The 19,439-nt window shown below is 42.3% G+C and overlaps 1 protein-coding gene across 1 annotated transcript in view; it reads right to left on the bottom strand.

Moving 5' to 3' along the window:
- LOC126341572 (UNC93-like protein) overlaps positions 1-19,439 on the bottom strand; it is a 71,248-nt gene that overhangs the window by 16,999 nt on the left and 34,810 nt on the right. Inside the window, exons 3-4 of the mRNA XM_050001784.1 lie at positions 16,200-16,398; positions 4,224-4,380 (exon numbers count right to left, since the gene is read on the bottom strand). Of these exons, the coding sequence (XP_049857741.1) occupies positions 4,224-4,380; positions 16,200-16,398 (356 nt within the window). The remainder of the gene's footprint in view (positions 1-4,223; positions 4,381-16,199; positions 16,399-19,439) is intronic.

The following is a 19,439-nucleotide window of genomic DNA, read 5'->3' on the forward strand; positions in this document are numbered from 1 at the left end:
GTTTACATGGACTGCTCTGGGTCCTGATTATGTTGGGCTACTTGGAAACCATTTGCAGCCATCTTCCCAAAACACGATGTAATTTTTTATGGATGGCGATGCGCCATGTCACCAGGCCACAATTGTTCACCACTAGTTTGAAGAACATTTTGCACCGTTTGAGCGATTAATTTGCCACTCAGATCGCCGGACATGAAACTCATCAAACAATTATGGAATATAATTGGAAGGTTAGTTCGTGCCCAAAATCATGTACTGGCAATTCCGTTCCTCAATAAGGACAGTATGGCTGAATATTTCTACGAGAGACTTCCAGAGACTTGTTGAGTCCATGCCACGTCGAATTTCTACACTGGGCAAAAGGAAATCCGACCCGAAGTTAGGAGGTATTTCAAGACTTTTTTCACCTCATTGTGTGTGTGTGCGTGTGTCTCTGCCCCTCTCACTCTCTCTCTCTGTCTCTCTCTCTCTCTCTCTCTCTCTCTCTCTCTCTCTCTCTCTCTCTCTGTGTGTGTGTGTGTGTGTGTGTGTGTGTGTGTGTGTGTGTGTGTGTACACTGAGCTGACAAGTCATGCGACATCGATATGCACAAAGACAGAAGGCGGTAGCATCGCGTACGTGTGTTAAAGGAAGGAAGTATAGTGTTCAACGTTTTGTCGACAGACAAGGACAACAAGCTTGGATTATAAAATCTGGGGAAGCAAATAGACTATACCCTTTCCAGGGGAACTATCCCGTTATTAGCCTTGAACGATTTAGGAAAAAGATATTCTGTGTGTGTGTGTGTGTGTGAGTGGGTTTTGTGTGTATATGTGTAGAACTGTGCCCCTTTTGTGAATCTGTTCCTTCTGGCGTATGAGATATTCAAACAACTTGCAGGAATGAATTGGAGCGATGGGTTCAGCAGCTGCCGGTCCCGGCTGAGGTTCGAGTCCTCGCTCGAGCATGGGTGTGTGTGTTTGTCCTTAGGATAATTTAGGTTAAGTAGTGTGTAAGCTTAGGGATTGATGAACTTCGCAGTTAAGTCCCATAAGATTTCACACACACATTTTCAGGAACTGCAGATATTCGATATCTGAACACACCTTCATTTTCGAGCCAAAAGTGCTATGAGGGAGCCGGCCGGAGTGGCCGATGGGTTCTAGGCGCTACAGTCTGGAACCGCGCGACCGCTACGGTCGCAGGTTCGAATTCTGCCTCGGGCATGGCTGCGTGTGTTGTCCTTAGGTTAGTTAGGTTTAAGTAGTTCTAAATTCTACGGGACTGATGACCTCAGAAGTTCCGTCCCATAATGCTCAGAACCATTTTTTTGCAATGAGGGAATCCCGTGCAATGAAATTTTAATCCCTGATAGGCGGTGCTACGCCACCCAAGAACCATAACACATCATTGACGGAGGGCAGTACACACATCGAAAACAAACCAGCACACCAAATGACTAAATAAGACTAACGTTAAAAGTTTTTGAATATGAGTTACCAATGGGTGAGGTAGTATTATCTCTATTCCTCTGCTGCACCAGGGAGGGAACATGATGTGAAGTAAAATTTAGGCGAAACCCCTCCGTCTTTATTTGTAAGGTAACTTGATAATTTAATCCCAACTCCATCCTTAAAAACACTGCCCTGATAACTTCAAGTGCTTGGCAGAATCTCTGTGTTGTTGTATCTTATTTGATAAGCATTGCATAGGAAATGTTTATCAATAACAGATTTACTCTACTGTTGTAAATGTGTGTGATGCTTATGCTCCATACACAAGACCTCCGCCGGCCAGGGTGGCCGGGCGGTTCTAGGTGCTACAGTCTGGAACCGCGCAACCGCTACGGTCGCAGGTTCGAACCCTTCTCGGGCATGGATGTGTGTGATGTCATTAGGTTACTTAGATTTAAGTAGTTCTAAGTTTTAGGGGACTGATGACCTCAGAAGTTAAATCCCATAGTGCTCAGAGCCATTTGAACCATTTTTGGTGGTAAAAGATACGTGACATTTATCTATGGGATGAGTTCGCTGGCTGGCTATGAGGACCTGAGGTCCGCAGGAGTTGGATCGAAAACTAGTTGTAAAAGTCTTCTCTCGCTAAGAGGCAAAGCCGCTGGCAGGAATACACTGGACGACGCCCATTCTTTGGGATGGCCACGGCGCCCTGGTGTCAGCGAAAACAGGTTGGACTAGGCCACACTCGGCGAGCTGTAAACTGGTACTGTGAACTCCAATGAAACGAACACTTATTAAAAAATAGGGATCTGCAAGTGGATGGGAAAACGTGAGACACACAGAGTGAGAGAAATCCGCTGGACTCCAAAGAAATCAGCAGTAATTGATGCGTAAGGTTTCTAAGGAAGACCGAGATTGACTCATCAAAATTATTTCCTTAGTGGGAATGAAAACGAATGAGTGGCAAACTGGTAGTGGGAGAGAACTGTTGCCTCTGCCCTCGTTCTAAGAGTGAAATGTGTATTTATGGCTAATGACAACAGATTCTCTAAGAGGAGAGTGATTGCTAGGATTTTTATGAATTTTCATTGGACGGAACTAGAGAGATACGGTGTGATTGGGTGCTGAGATTTCGGCACTGGCAGTACCAATAAAATTCTTAGAAGGAGAGGATATGAACACTTCGTCTTAGAGCTCAAGAGAGGCAACATGTGGTCTGCGTCCGTGCTTCCATATAGGTAACATTTTGGCTGATGGTCTTTTGAGGCTCTGTCTCAGAGCTGATCACAGATCTTGGGCCAAACTTGTAACTTTCATATATCACTGCCGTCATTCTCTGTATCTGAGTTTTACAATGATGGTAATCATGTGCCAAATTTACACGCATGTGTTGACATGGACACGAAGCTAGTTGTTTCTGCTTTTCTAAATCAGTGCATCACATACTCAGCTAGTGAACTCAAAATGTGCTCAGGCAAGAGTTCTGATGATCATATTTAATTTTCTGTGTCTTTCCCTTGTCATGTTAACTAATTCATCAATCAATGGCAGTTTAGGTGGACCTAGAAAATTGTATGACACTGTTAGCATTTCCTTTCCAATTCCAACCCGCTGTTTCGAGGTGTTATCGCATATGTTCAAAAATCCATTTCAACCATTGTGCACTCAGCAATTCCTTGCATTATGTGCTCAAAGTATGGAGTCAAGTCCATCAGTTTTAGCAACAAACAGGACTTCATTGTGACGTGCAGTTTCATTCGACAGTTTGATGAAACCCTTCTTCGTTATATCTGTTTGAGTTATGATAGCCATATTTCATGCTCAACTGGCCCATACCTATTCAAGTTCAGATATACAGTAATACCCGCTGTGTGACTTTGTCTTAATATTTAACATCATCTTATGGCGAGTAACCGTTTCGGACTGGTTCAAATGGTTCTAAGCACCATGGTACTTAACATCTGAGGTCATCAGTCCCCTAGACCTAGAACTACTTAAACTTAACTAACCTAAGGACATCACACACATCCATGCCCGAGGTAGGATTCTAACCTTCGACCGTAGCAGCATGGCGGTTCCGGACTGAAGCACCTAGAACCGCTCGGTCACAGCGGCAGGCAGACTTTTTCACTGTGCAGGTCTCTCAGTTCAGATCTTAACAGAATCACAGGATTATGCTTAAAGCTCAGTTGTAGTCTCATGCAGGACTGCAAAGATATACCTGCAGAAAAGTCAACAATTAATTTCCTAACTACATTTATTTGATATCATAATTAAAAATCGATGGCGAATATGGTGTGGACAGATGATGAGATCATTTCCCGAAAATACAATATTCTCGTCCAGCACAGTGTAAATCTGGCTGAGTGTTTCATAACACAGCATAATGAGAAAAATTAATCTCATTTGGCGCACAGACAGGTGCCTTGTATTTAAGTGTCCTTGGTAAAGTAGTATTTTCTCTGTGGAGGACTGAACTCTGTGAAGTCTATATTAAGGAAGGTGCCTTGCACTTCAGTGGCTTCAGTAACATAGCGCTCTTCTGTGTGGAGAACTAAACTCTGTGATCTCCTCTCTGAAAAAGTTGTCTTGCACTTATGTGGCCTCTTCTATGTGAGGGACTAGCCTCTGGGAAGTCTCTGTTGACGAAGGTGCCTTGCTCGTAAGTGGCCTCGGTAATGCACCCTCTTGTGTGTGGGGGACTAACCTCTGGCAAGTCCACATTGAAGAAGGTGCCCTGGATTTAAGTGGCATTGGTGGATAGCCTTTTCCATGCGGGGGACTAACCTCTGTGAAGTCCGCGTTGAAGAAGGCCTGCGTGAGCCCAGTGAAGATGGTGATGGGCACCAACAGCAGCTGCACGGGATCGCGGTGCAGGTTGGCAGCAGCGCTCACCAGCCGCAGTGTAGCTCTCATGTCACCATACTCCTCGTCCTCTTGGTCACTGTGGACACCCACCACTCAGCTTCAGCCAAGGCTAGCACTGCTGGACAGACATACAGGTAACACATTGCTCCAACTGTTGGTTTAAATAGCTGATGTTGTGGAAGTAGCAGTGACTCAGTTAATTTATCTACTTTACTGAGTGTTGAACTTCTTGGCTAAGGCTTTACTTAAATAAATCCACCATCCTCACATTTTATATATATTTTTATTTATTCCACTATGTGTTATAGACTTTCATCTTTCTTCAGCTGGCATAATACGTATACTGACTGACGAAAAAAGGGAAGCATCGAGAAGGCTTAGTTGGATATCAGTATAACATCATACATGGAGTCATCGTCAGAGGGTATGTAAGTGATTAGACTTGCAATTTTCTATAGCCAGTAGAATAGCCACTGGAGGACATTGGTTTCTCGTGTTAACTGTTGTTATTGGGTCTGGTAGGGTATATAAGGGGCAGGAAGAGCTTCGGATGTTGAGTGATCACTGTGAAGGTCATGGAGAGAGAGAATGTGTACAGCATCTGGCAGAGTTCGAAAGGGGTCTTCCTGTCAGCCTCCATTTGGCTGGAAACGCCAAATTTGTGGGGCATTCAAATATGACAGCTGCCTCATGTTGGACTGCTTGGGAACGTGAGGGTACAAATACCCGTTGTCTGACCACCACAGGAGAGGTTTGCCATATTGTACACCAATCACACTATAACCTCTTCATATGTGCCCCTGCCTTCAGAGAACAAATAATGGAGCCGCTGCAACATTCTGTGCCATCCCGAATGTTTGGTTGGACATTTGGTTGCAGGCGCGCTAGACAATTATCATCACATGTGCAGGTTGCCACTAATACCGCAACACAAAAGGTTGTGTTTGGAATGGTACGATGAATGGGAAGCATGGACTGTCGACTGAATGGTGTCGCATTTTGTTAAGCGACGAATCACGGCTTTGCACTATCCATGATCATCACCAGTTAGTGTTCCAAAGACTTAGGGAGATGTACCATTGTTCCAGTGTTTTGGAGAAACACAATGGTGTTAACGCCTGTCGCCTTGGTAAGGGGGCCGTAGGGAACGACTACAGGTTATGAATGGTAGTGATTGAGGGAACTCTGGCGGTACAATGGTATGTGATGGACATTTTGTGTCTTCAAGTGTTACCCCTAACATGACCCTATTGTGAAGCCATGCTTCAACATGACAATGCTCCTCCATACACAGGAATAGTCTGCACGATGTTGAGATACTCCCGTGGCCAGCAAACTCTCTACGTCCGTCTGCAATACAAGATGTGGGGTACCAAGTCTGACATCAATTCTATCACAGTACCAGTATCCAGGGTATGAAGGACCAGCGGCTACAGGTGTGGGTCAGTTTACCTCTGGAGAGGATACAATGGCTATACGAAACCTTTCCCAACCAAATCAGTCTATAAACCTAGGCTAGAGGGGAGAGGGTACGGATATTTGGCTAATAATGTCACGTTCTTTGCATTTTTATCATCTGAGACTAGTGCTTGCAAACTTCATCCTGAAATCCTCAATTAATTACTGGATATATTCCAGTCTCTGTTTTCCTGTACAGTTTTAACTCTCTAGATGGCCTACCATCCTGTCCCTTTTTTTGTCAGTGTTTTCCATGTATTCCTTTCTCCATCTCTTCTCTGGATAACCTCCTCATTTCTTGCTCATCAGTCCACCTAATTTTCAACAGTATTCTGAAGCACCAAATCTGAAATGCTTCGATTCTCTTCTTTTCCGGTTTTTTTGACGATCCATGTTTCAGTACCGTAGAATGAGTGCTCCAAACGTATAGCCTCTGAAATTTCTTCCTCAAATTACGGCCTATGTTTGATAGGAGCAGAAATCTCTTGGCTAGGAATGCTCTTTTTGGAAGTTATAGTCTGCTTTTTTACGTTCTCCTTGCTCCGTTCGCCAAGGGTTGTTTTTCAGCCTAAGTGGCAGAATTCCTTGACACCGCCTACTTCGTGATTACCAATTTTGATGTTAAGTTTCTTGCTGTTGCCATTTCTCCTACTGCTTATTACTTTCATCTTTCTTCAATTTACTGTCAATGCATATTCTATACTCATTAAACCGTTCATTCCATTCAACACATCTTGTAATTCTTCTTCAGTTTCACCGAGGATAGCAATGTCCTCAGTGAGTCTTACCATTGACATCCCTTCATCCTGAATTTTAATCCCTCCCTTGAACCTTTCTTTTAAATTTCTGTCGTTCCTTTTTCGATGAAGGGGCGAAAGATTTACCCATCCCTTCGTTCTTGGTCTTCCAATCTTATTGTTAGCTCTTCATTCTTATACATACTGTATATTACCCATCTTCCTCTATAGTTTACCTCTATTTTTCTCAGCATGTCGAACATCTTGTACCATTTTATAGAACGCTTTTTCCAGGTCGACAAATTCTATGATCCAGTCTTGATTTTTCTTTAGTCTCGTATCCATTATCTACTACAACATCATACCTGTTTCCTCTGGTGCCTTTCCCTTTCCTAAATTCAAACTGATCATTATCTAACAGATCGACAATTTTCTTTTCCAATTTTCTGTAAATTACTTTCGTCAGCAATTTGGATGCATAGATTTAGCTGATAGTGAGATAATTCTCGCACTTAACGGCTCTTGCAGTCTTCGGAATTGTGTGGATAATGTTTTTCCGTAAGTCTGATGGTATGTCGCCAGTCTTACACATTCTACACACCAATGTGAATAGCCGCGCAGGATTACCCGAGCGGTCTGAAGCGCTGCAGTCATGGACTGTGCGGCTGGTCGTGGCGGAGGTTCGAGTCCTCCCTCCGGCATGGGTGTGTGTGTGTTTGTCCTTAGGATCATTTAGGTTATGTAGTGTGTAAGCAGGACCCGTGGTCTAGGGGAAGCCGGCACGGTAGCACAGCGTGTTCGGTCAGAGGGTTAGCAGTCCTCTGTAATAAAAAAAACTGAGCTAATTGATCAACAACGAACTTAAACGGATGTCTTACGACGCCCACCCCGAGCAGATGCAGCGAACAAAAGCGAACAAAATGAGATTTAAAAAAAAAGGGGGGTAGCGTCTTTGATTCATAATCAAAACGTCTTCGGTCCCGGGTTCGATCCCTGCCACTGCCTACATTTTGATAAATAATCAGCATTGGCGGCCGAAGACTTCCGGCATAAGAAGTCAGCCTCATTCTGCCAACGGCCTTGTCAAAGAGGGCGGAGGAGCGGATAGAGGTTCAGGGTACTCTCTTATCCTAGGGGTGGGAAATTGCCCCTAAAGGCGGAAGAATCAGCAATGAACAACGACATGAGGATGTAGAAGGCAATGGAAACCCCTGCATTAAAGACACGTAAAGTGTATCCACGCGACATGTGCCCTGTAGTTGAAGAAGTGTCATGACGATCTCTCCATTGGCAAAAGATTCCGGAATAGTCCCCCATTCGGATCTCTGGGAGGGGACTGCCAAGGGGGAGGTTACCATGAGAAAAAGATTGAATATTGAACGAAGGGATAAGGTTCTACGAGTCGGGGCGTGGAATGTCAGAAGCTTGAACATGGTAGGGAAACTAGAGAATCTGAAAAGGGAAATGCAAAGGCTCAATCTAGATATAGTAGGGGTCAGTGAAGTGAAGTGGAAGGAAGACAAGGATTTCTGGTCAGATGAGTATCGGGTATTATCAACAGCAGCAGAAAATGGTATAACAGGTGTAGGATTCGTTATGAATAGGAAGGTAGGGCAGAGGGTGTGTTACTGTGAACAGTTCAGTGATCGGGTTGTTCTAATCAGAATCGACAGCAGACCGTTACCGGTAGTTCAGGTATACATGCCGACGTCGCAAGCTGAAGATGAACAGATAGAGAAAGTGTATGAGGATATTGAAAGGGTAATGCAGTATGTAAAGGGGGACGAAAATCTAATAGTCATGGGCGACTGGAATGCAGTTGTAGGGGAAGGCGTAGAAGAAAAGGTTACAGGAGAATATGGGCTTGGGACAAGGAATGAAAGAGGAGAAAGACTAATTGAGTTCTGTAACGAGTTTCAGCTAGTAATAGCGAATACCCTGTTCAAGAATCACAAGAGGAGGAGGTATACTTGGAAAAGGCCGGGAGATATGGGAAGATTTCAATTAGATTACATTATGGTCAGACAGATATTCCGAAATCAGATACTGGATTGTAAGGCGTACCCTGGAGCAGATATAGACTCAGATCACAATATAGTACTGATGAAGAGTAGGCTGAAGTTCAAGACATTAGTCAGGAAGAATCAATACGCTAAGAAGTGGGATACGGAAGTCCTAAGGAATGACGAGATACGTTTGAAGTTCTCTAACGCTGTAGATACAGCAATAAGGAATAGCGCAGTAGGCAGCACAGTTGAAGAGGAATGGACGTCTCTGAAAAGGGCCATCACAGAAGTTGGGAAGGAAAACATAGGTACAAAGAAGGTAGCTGCGAAGAAACCATGGTTAAGAGAAGAAATACTTCAGTTGATTGATGAAAGGAGGAAGTACAAACATGTTCCGGGAAAATCAGGAATACAGAAATACAAGTCACTGAGGAATGAAATAAATAGGAAGTGCAGGGAAGCTAAGACGAAATGGCTGCAGGAAAAATGAGAAGACATCGAAAAAGATATGATTGTCGGAAGAACAGACTCAGCATACAGGAAAGTCAAAACAACCTTTGGTGACATTAAAAGCAACGGTGGTAACATTAAGAGTGCAACGGAAATTCCACTGTTAAATGCAGAGGAGAGAGCAGATAGGTGGAAAGAGTACATTGAAAGCCTCTATGAGGGTGAAGATTTGTCTGATTTGATAGAAGAAGAAAAAGGAGTCGATTTAGAAGAGATAGGGGATCTAGTATTAGAATCGGAATTTAAAAGAGCTTTGGAGGACTTACGGTCAAATAAGGCAGAAGGGATAGATAACAATCCATCAGAATTTCTAAAATCATTAGGGGAAGTGGCAACAAAACGACTATTCACGTTGCTGTGTAGAATATATGAGTCTGGCGACATACCATCTGACTTTCGGAAAAACATCATCCACACAATTCCGAAGACGGCAAGAGCTGACAAGTGCGAGAATTATCGCAAAATCAGCTTAACAACTCATGCATCGAAGCTGCTTACAAGAATAATGTACAGAAGAATGGAAAAGAAAATTTAGAATGCGCTAGGTGACGATCAGTTTGGTTTTAGGAATAGAAAAATGCATGAGAGAGGCAATTCTGACGTTACGGCTAATAATGGAAGCAAGGCTAAAGAAAAATCAAGACACTTTCATAGGATTTGTCGACCTGGAAAAAGCGTTCGACAATATAAAATGGTGCAAGCTGTTGAAGATTCTGAAAAAGTAGGAGTAAGCTATAGGGAGAGACGGGTCATATACAATATCTACAAAAACCAAGAGGGAATAATAAGAGTGGACGATCAAGAACGAAGTGCACATATTAAGAAGGGAGTAAGACAAGGCTGTAGACTTTCGCCCCTACTCTTCAATCTGTACACCGAGGAAGCAATGATGAAAATAAAAGAAAGGTTCAGGAGTGGAATTAAAATAGAAGGTGAAAGGATATCAATGATACGATTCGCTGATGACATTGCTATTCTGAGTGAAAATGAAGAAGCATTAAATGATCTGCTGAGCGGAATGAACAGTCTAATGAGTACACAGTATGGTTTGAGAGTAAATCGGAGAAAGACGAAGGTAATGAGAAGTAGTAGAAATGAGAACAGCGAAAAACTTAACATCAGGATTGATAGTCACGAAGTCAGTGAAGTTAAGGGATTCTGCTACCTAGACAGTAAAGTAACCAATGACGGACGGACCAAGGAGGACATCAAAAGCAGACTCGCTAGGGTAAAAAAGGCATTTCTGGCCAAGAGAAGTCTACTAATATCAAATACCGACCTTAATTTGAGGAAGAAATTTCTGAGGATGTACGTCTGGAGTTCAGCATTGTATGTCAGTGAAACATGAACTGTGGGAAAACCGGAACAGAAGAGAATCTAAGCATTTGAGTTGTGGTGCTATAGACGAATGTTGAAAATTAGGTGGACTGATAAGGTAAGGAATGAGGAGGTTCTACGCAAAATCGGAGAGGAAAGGAATATGTGGAAAACATTGATAAGGAGAAGGGACAGGATGATAGGACATCTGCTAAGACATGAGGGAATGACTTCCATAGTACTAGAGGGAGCTGTAGAGGGCAAAAACTTTAGAGGAAGACAGATATTGGAATACGTCAAGCAAATAATTGAGGACGTAGGTTGCAAGTGCTACTCTGAGCTCTGAGATGAAGAGGTTAGCACAGGAAAGGAATTCGTGGCGGGCCGCATCAAACCAGTCAGTAGACTGATGACAAAAAAAAAAAAAAAAAAAAAAAAAAAAAAAGCCGCTTAGGGTCTGATGCCCTTAGCAGTTATGTCCGATAAGATTTAACACACATTTTTTGAACCAATGTGAATAGTCGTTTTGTTGCCAATTCTCACAATTTTAACTCCACCCTTGAACCTTTTTTTTCTTAATTTCTGGCATTTCTTCTTCGATGTAGGGGTCAAAGTTCTGATGGAATGTTAACTATCCCTTCCGGCTTATTTGGTCTTAAGTCTTCCAAAGCTCTTCTAAATCATGATTCTAAAATTGAATTCCCGCATATCTTTCCTGTCAACACCTGTTTGTTCTTCTATCGTGTCATCAGATAAGTCTTCTCCCTCGTAGAGACCTTAATTGTACTCTTGCTACCTATCCTCTCTATCCTCTGCATTAACAGTGGTATTCCTATTGCATCGTTAGTGTCACCACTGTCGCTTAAAATTTCACCGAGGGTTGTTTCGAATTTTCTATATGTTGACTCCATCCTGCGGACAACCATTCCTTTTCGAGATGCTTACATTTTTCATACAGCCATTTCGCCTTAGCTTCCCTGCATTTCCTATTATTTCATTTCTAAGTGATTTCTGTTTTTGTATACCTGAATTTCCCTGAACATTTTTATAATTTATTCTTTCATTGATAGACTGAAATATTTCTTCAGTTACCCGTGGTTTCCTAGCAATTACCTTCTTTGTACCTATGATTTTCTTTCGAAGTTCTGAGATTGCCCTTTTTAGAGACGTCAATTACTCTTCAACTGAATTGCCTACTGAGCTGTTCACTATCGTAGTATCTATTCTTAGACAACATGAAGCGTGTATCTTCATTTTTTAGTATTACTGTATTCTACTTCTTTGTTGTTGATTGTTCCTGTCTAGACTCTTAAACTCCACTCGACTTTTCATCAGTACTAAATTGTGATCTGAGACTATATCTATCTGTTCCTGGATACGCCTTAAAATCCAATAATTTATTTCGGAATCTCTGCGTGAGTATGATGTAATCTAACTGGAATCTCCCCGTATCTCCCGACCTTTTCCAAGTATACTTCCTCCTCTTCTGATTCTTGAACATATTCATTATTGGTATTTGAAATTTGTTACAGAACTCAATTTGTTCTCTCCTGTCTCATTCCTAGTACGAAGCGTAGGTTCTCCTGTATCCGTTTTTTCTACTCCATATGTGTTTTTTTTAATACTATGACAACTGACTCGCATGGTAATTTACCAAGCATAGTAATGAATGGTTAACTAAATTGTTCTGAATATTACAAAAACAATACCGAACATTTTATATTAAGGAAATAAGATTGCATATTTTACCCACAGTCATAAACTGATGTATTGGACTGTAATTTAGAATGAATAAAGACAGAACAAATGAATAACATACATAGATTGGATGGTTTAATATTAGCCGAGAGAACGAAATGTATGACCATTTATTTGCTATTAGTATCACGTTTTTTCAGGATTGTATTTGAAGTTTGCGTTATAAACGTAATTTATGAAACTTTCTTGGAAACAATTTGTTGGTTAGTTCTGCCTGGTCATTTACAATGTCATTTGGTGAAGTATTTGGCGAGTATGCAGCATTTCAGTATAATGGTCCACCATTTTCTAGTTTCAATGCAAACGGTGTTGAATGGGAGTATGATAATTACCCGTGACCACCGAAGTTTGTACGGAAATTATATAATTGTTCTAGAATACACGTTTCGAAATAGCATTAACAAGTGATCCGAGTGATATCAACAATAGTACCTAAGCTGTAAATATGCAGAACAGTTCAATAGTTCATCAAGACACAACGGAGTTAAGGACATTAACTGCCAGTGGGCAGGGATTTATATCAATCGGGAAAGTTGAAAATTTGTGCCAGGCCAAGATTCGAATCCTCGTCTCCTGCTTACTAGCCAGGTGCACTGACCACTTCGCCATGCGGACACAGACTACCCTTGCACGACTCCTGTCACACCCAAATTCTCAACCTACCCACACGCTACTGATGTTGTGTCCCTTGCCTATTATCCTCATTGCTCACGGCATTTCGCCAATTCCTTTAAGGGTTTGAGCTTGGGGTGCATCTGCACTGGAGCGATCGTTGCCTATCCTCACACATGTATCAACAGTTCATTTAGAGTCGAATACGGATTCTGCACTTTATATACATAACCAAGACACTGGGAACCAGTAATAAATTGAAGAATAAAAGCAACTACATCGATAGTTTGGAAGGAACCGGCAAATTTCGATTTTAGTCAGTATATGAAACTAATGGACAATAATACGAATCATAATCTGGGAACTATTCAATGAAGAATGAATTAATTATGTTCTACGTTAGTAAATCAAATTACAGAGGGCGCTCTTTAATTTCGGAAGGTAGTGGACGATACACGGAAAGAACCTCAGAAATATTCACAAAGAACATTGAGATATTCGTAGTGAAGTTGTTGTTAAGTAGGAAGAAATTAAATTCAGCCTTAAAATATTTACGAAATGTGTAAAACGAAGCTTAGAAATTGATCAATAAAGTGAGATTTTTTCCTCACAGTCTGAGTCATTCCTCTTAGTCATCCTTTCAAACACGAACAATATGTTTAGTGTGACCTACATGAAAGAAGAATCTTGCGAATGTGACACAAAATAAGGAGGTACAAAAATGCTTATGAAGGCTGATTAAGTTTAAATTAACGCTTATCTTATAATCAGAGAGGCTATAACTTTGGAATATGAGAAGTTACATATCCAGTTTTATATCCACCTACTTGCTTCCGCACGCCAACAATGTCTGTATCACACAAACGCCAAAATTTTCAGCTTTACTGTAGAAAACATTGATTAAGAAATTTTGTCAGATGAAAAAGTAACATCTGCAAGCCATTTGCCTATTTCTGACCGTAGCCCTGTAATTATGTAGGAAGTGCAGTAGTTGGGCCATTAAGGCATCCACGAAGGGAACAATGGGATAACGTGAATAAATGGCCAAGTTTCAGCATAAATAATTACCAACCATAGCATAAAAGTGGAAGACTACTACTCATGCATAAACGTTTGGCAGTGAGAAAAGTAATTATCACCTCTAAATATATATTTAACAAAGAGCAATTTCTTCTACAAACAATTTCCCCGTCAAATGTTTGTGTAAATAGAGCGCCAAAGACAAAGAACTTTTAAATAGCTATTCGTTTTTATTTCTAAGGGACGTTGTCCATCTTTTAACATGTCTCATCTTGCCGTTCAACTACAGTTAAAAGTCTTTGTAGTACATGTTATGGTTTTTCTATTACTCAGTGACTCGATGTTTCAAATATGTATCATAATTTGTGTTTTAAATGTATGAGTTTCCTTTACGATTATAGTGAGTTTATGCCATTAACGTTTTATTTATCTCAAGATGTGTGTTCTACTAATACAACTAGGGAGTAAATGAAGTGAGTGGTAAAATCCAAGTTCTTGGAAGATGTCTGTGAAATGCTGTTTGATTTTCTAATATAACACAATATTGTTCTTTTACGCTTTCTAGGGGGATATATTTCACTAATTTTAGTTGTTTTACAGGGATCCGTAAATGTATTGAAATCCAACCAATGAAAAGTGTTAGAGAATATGTGAAAATACGCTAAATAAACAGGAGTTTTTGTATATATTTCAAAAAGCTGACAAGCACTAAAAAACATATCGAATTGAGGTCTTTGATCAGATTTTAAAAGAATAGTTCTCTTCGTGTCATCCATCTGAGCACTACGACTCCATAAAAAGACTGTTACAATTAGAATGTAACCAACAGCATAAGAGGGACGTTCAATGACATTTTTTCCGAAAGCAGGTTGGTATTATTAGGGTTTCCAGTACACGATATTATTCCCCACTCCTTTGGCTACAAACCCCTACTTTTCGACTTAATATGCGTTCAGTGCGATGGCCTTACGCCACCTTACTGGAAAGGCCTGTATGCCCACAAGATACAATTCTTCTGGTCGATGTCGGAGTCGACAGTAATAACCTTCCCCTCATCCACGTAGTGTTCCCCGCCTTGTGCATCAATCATTACGCCAAACAGATGGAAGTCGAAAGATGCGAGATCCGGACTGTAGGGTGAATGAGGAAGAACAGTAGAATGAAGTTTTATGAACAGACCTTCGTGAGGTCATACGTCGTCATGGAGAAGGAGAAATTTGTTTGCATGTCCGTGGCGACGAACAACATGAAGTCCTTTCTTCAATCTTTTGACGGTGGCACAATACACTTCAGAGTTGCTCATTGCACCATGAGAGAGGGGATCAAGCAGAACAACCCGTTACAGTCCCAAGAGACCATTCACCAAGTGTTTGCTGTGACTCTTCGGTCATCTCGAATGAGAGTGTCCGCACGTTCCAACACTGCAGCAGTCACAGCTGTAATGCGTCTGGACGACATGGGGGATATCGAACAAGTTAGAGCGACCTTGTTGCGATGATGAAAGACGTCTCGCAGAATGACTTGCCGTGGTTTTATTCACTGCCAGGTCTCCATAGACATTCAAGAAGCAACTATGATTATATGCGATGCTCTGGATCTCCACCAAAAGAGACTTAATGATAGCTCTCTGCTTCGAACGCACCTCCATTACAGACACAATTTTGAAGGCTACTTCTAGATCCACCAACTATCGGAAATTCATGAAACTATAAGAGCTGGATCGGGAATTTTCAAAGATGTCGCGTAACAAATTCCGCATTTTTTAAGCCGAAATGGATCAAGAAAAGTGTGTTGAATTAACTGTTGAACGCCCCTCTTACGTCTCTGTTGCCTGAAACAAACTGTCAGTCTGTATGAAATTCAATAGGATGATCCCTTCTAAGGTCTTGTTGAAATTTAGCTATAGAACTTTTCAGCATTACCTATATGGGTGAGCTTGAGCCAACATGAAATATGCGCGTCCTACTGGGATATCTTACAGTATTTGAACTATTCTGGCAGTTTATTTGCAAAGAACAAAATTAAAACGATACAAGACACAATGTAATGATACACGTAGTGCTCTTAAAATGGATCAGTTTTTTTTATCTTCCACTGTTTTATCAATAAGTACATAAGCCGTGGTCTTCCACAAAGTTCTAGCTGTCACCATCTAGAGAAAGCATCCCCCTGCTCGGAAACACTCATAAAGCTGTACTGATGAGTAGTTGTATAAGTATGTACAATTAGGAGGTTGTCCTTAGGAATGACAATAGCGACAAATCTAACATCATTGAACAGATGAGTGGGAGCTTAACACACAGCACAACTGTGTAACCAAAGTCATGGGAATGCTGGATTGTTCTTGGAAAGGAAGGGACAAAGTCATTGGAATCCTGGATTGTTCTTGGAAAGGAAGGGACAAAAGAGGCGTGTGTCACACTAGTTTGTTGTGAGAACTACAGGTAGTGATACAAAGACGCTTGCTTGGTGTGTACCTGTGGAGCTGGTGCAGGCCCACAGCGACGAACGCCACGGCGCAGGCGATGCAGGCCACCAGCACTCCGTAGAGCGTGACCAGCTGCCTGGTCGAGGGCGGTCGGAAGTTGGGGTTGGCGGCGGCGCCGCGGTCGGAGGGGCAGAAGTCGGCGCCGCACAGCGCGCCAGGGACCGTCTCCGTGCCTCCCGCCGTGAGGACTGCGAGATTAGCACGGGGGAAGGCGCTTCAGGTATAACACCAATTCTGACAAGTAATGATACAATAGCAGCTAACTGATGGCAAATATACAGTGTGGTCCATTGATAGTGACCGGGCCAAATATCTCACGAAATAAGCATCAAACGAAAAAACTACAAAGAACGAAACTCGTCTAGCTTGAAGGGGGAAACCAGATGGCGCTATCGTTGGCCCGCTAGATGGCCCTGCCATAGGTCAAACGGATATCAACTGCTTTTTAAAAAAAATAGGAGCCCCCATTTTATTACATATTCGCGTAGTAGATAAGGAAATATGAATGTTTTATTTGGACCACATTTTTCGGTTTGTGAAAGACGGCGCTGTAATAGTTGCAAACGTGTAAGTACGTGGTATCACGTAACAGTCCGCCAGTGCGGACGGTATTTGTTTCGTGATACATTATCCGTGTTAAAATGGACCCTTTACCAATTGCGGAAAAGGTCGATATCGTGTTGATGTACGGCTATTGTGATCAAAATGCCCAACGGGCGTGTGCTATGTATTCTGCTCGGTATCCTGGACAACATCATCGAAGTCTCCGGACCGTTTCCCGAATAGTTACGTTATTCAAGGAAACAGGAAGTGTGCAGCCACATGTGAAACGTCAACCACGACCTGCAACAAATGATGATGCCCAAGTAGGTGTTTTAGCTGCTATCGTGGCTAATCCGCACATCAGTAGCAGACAAATTGCGCCAGAATCGGAAATCTCAAAAACGTCGGTGTTGAGGTTGCTACATCAACATCGATTCCACCCGTATCATACTTCTATGCACCAGGGACTGCACGGCGTCGACTTTGAACGTTGTGTACAGTTCTGCCACTGAGCAGAAGACTAATTACGCGACGATGACAGATTTTTTGCACGCGTTCTATTTAGTGAAGAAGCGTCAGTCACCAACAGCGGTAACGTAAACCGGCGTAATATGCACTATTGGGCAACAGAAAATCCACGATGACTGCGAAAAGTGGAACATCAGCGACCTTGGCGGGTTAATGTATGGTGTGGTATTATGGGAGGAAGGATAATTGGCGCCCATTTTATCGATCGCAATCTGATTGGTGCAATGTATGCTGATTTCCTACGTAATGTTCTACTGATGTTACTACAAGATGTTACACTGAATGACAGAATGGCTATGTACTTCCAACATGATGAATGTTCGGCACATTTCTCGCGTGCGGTTGAAGCGCTATTGAATAGCAAATTTCATGACAGGTGGATTGGTTGTCGAAGCACCATACCATGGCCAGCACTTTCACCGGATATGACGTCCCCGGATCACCTTTTGTGAAGAAAGGTGAAGGATATTTCCTATCGTGATCCACCGACAACGCCTGACAACATGCGTCAGCGACCTGTCAGTGCATCTGCGAACATTACGGAAGGCTAACTACTCATTGTTGAGAGGGATGTCGTTTACACGTATTGCCAAATGCATTGAGGTTGACGGACATCATTTGAGCGTTTATTGCATTAATGTGGTATTTACCGGTAATCACGCTGTAACAGCATGCGTTCTCAGAAATGATAAGTTCACAAAGGTAGATGTATCACATTGGAACAACCGAAATAAAATGTTCAAACGTACCTACGTTCTGTATTTTAATTTCAAAAACCTACCTGTTACCAACTGTTGGTCTAGAATTGTGAGCCATATGTTTGTGACTATTACAGCGCCATCTATCACAAAGCGAAAAATGTGGTCCAACTAAAACATTCGTATTTCTTTACGTACTACACGAATATGTAATAAAAATGGGGGTTCCTATTTAAAAAAAAAAAAGGCAGTTGATATCCGTCTGACCTATGGCAGCACCAATTATTGGGCCAACCATAGCGCCATCTGGTTTCGATCCTTGTACTTTTTTCGTTTTACGCTTATTTCGTGAGATATTTGGCCCTGTCACGATCAATGGAGCACCCTGTTTACTCTCTCTCTTATATATGTATATACGCTGTCTCTGTCCGAACACGCCTCTGAAGGCCCAACGATACCGACAGACCGCCGTTTCATCCTCACCAAAGGTGTCGCTGGACGCGAATATGGAGGGGCGTGGAGTCAGAAAACTGCTCTTCCGGCCGTTGTCAGTTTTCGGACCGCGGCCTTTATATCTCAGTCAAGAAGCTACTCAATTAGCCTCATGAGGGCTGCGTTCACCCCGGTTGCAAACAGCGCTCGGCGGCCCAGGACGGTCATCCACGCAAGTTGCAACTAAACCCGACAGCACTTAGCTTCGGTGATCTGATGGGGACCGATGTCATCACAGTGGAAACACCGCTGGCAGCGTTAACTACAAGGTACACTCTTTGACATGAAAATTTCCCGGCGGCCCGCCGTTGCAGAGCCTGACTCTGCGTCAATCGCGAGTTGAAACAAATAATCTGGCCACATTGATACGTATTCTAATTCCGGCTATCTGAACCATCTGGCAACATTGTATGCTGTGGCGCTTCCTGGAGGAAGTTCAAGGGAGTTTGTTCTGACTGTGATCGGGGTCTAGTGACGCTGGCATGGTGGCTCTGCGTATTCGGTCCTTGCAATAAAAGAAACTGAGTGAACAGGCATCACGGGATGTTCGCCCCGAACAAATACAACGAATGATAACTAACAAAATGAGGAGGAAAAATGTGGTAAAAAGCTGAGATCTCTCGATCGAGACCCATTCTCTGCTACACTTTTTAACTCCCGGCAGCAGCAACCGTAGCGACCCTTAAGTTCTCTCACCCCTTGTCGAAGACGCATGCTATCGCCGATCTCGTTTGGTAGTATGAAATTCTTTACTGTTGTCGAGTGATGCTCCTACAAAAATGTCCATTATCTGCTTTTAGCACTCGACAGCAAAGGAGGCATACGACTAATCCTAAAATGACGATTTTTCTATTATACTAATATGGCACAAAACTACTTCTATTTCTACATCTACATCTACATCTACATGGATACTCTGAAAATAACATTTAAGTGACTGGCAGAAGGTTCATTGAAACACCTTCACA

Source organism: Schistocerca gregaria, chromosome 1 (genome assembly GCF_023897955.1).
Source record: "Schistocerca gregaria isolate iqSchGreg1 chromosome 1, iqSchGreg1.2, whole genome shotgun sequence".
Classification (NCBI taxonomy): Eukaryota; Metazoa; Arthropoda; class Insecta; order Orthoptera; family Acrididae; genus Schistocerca; species Schistocerca gregaria.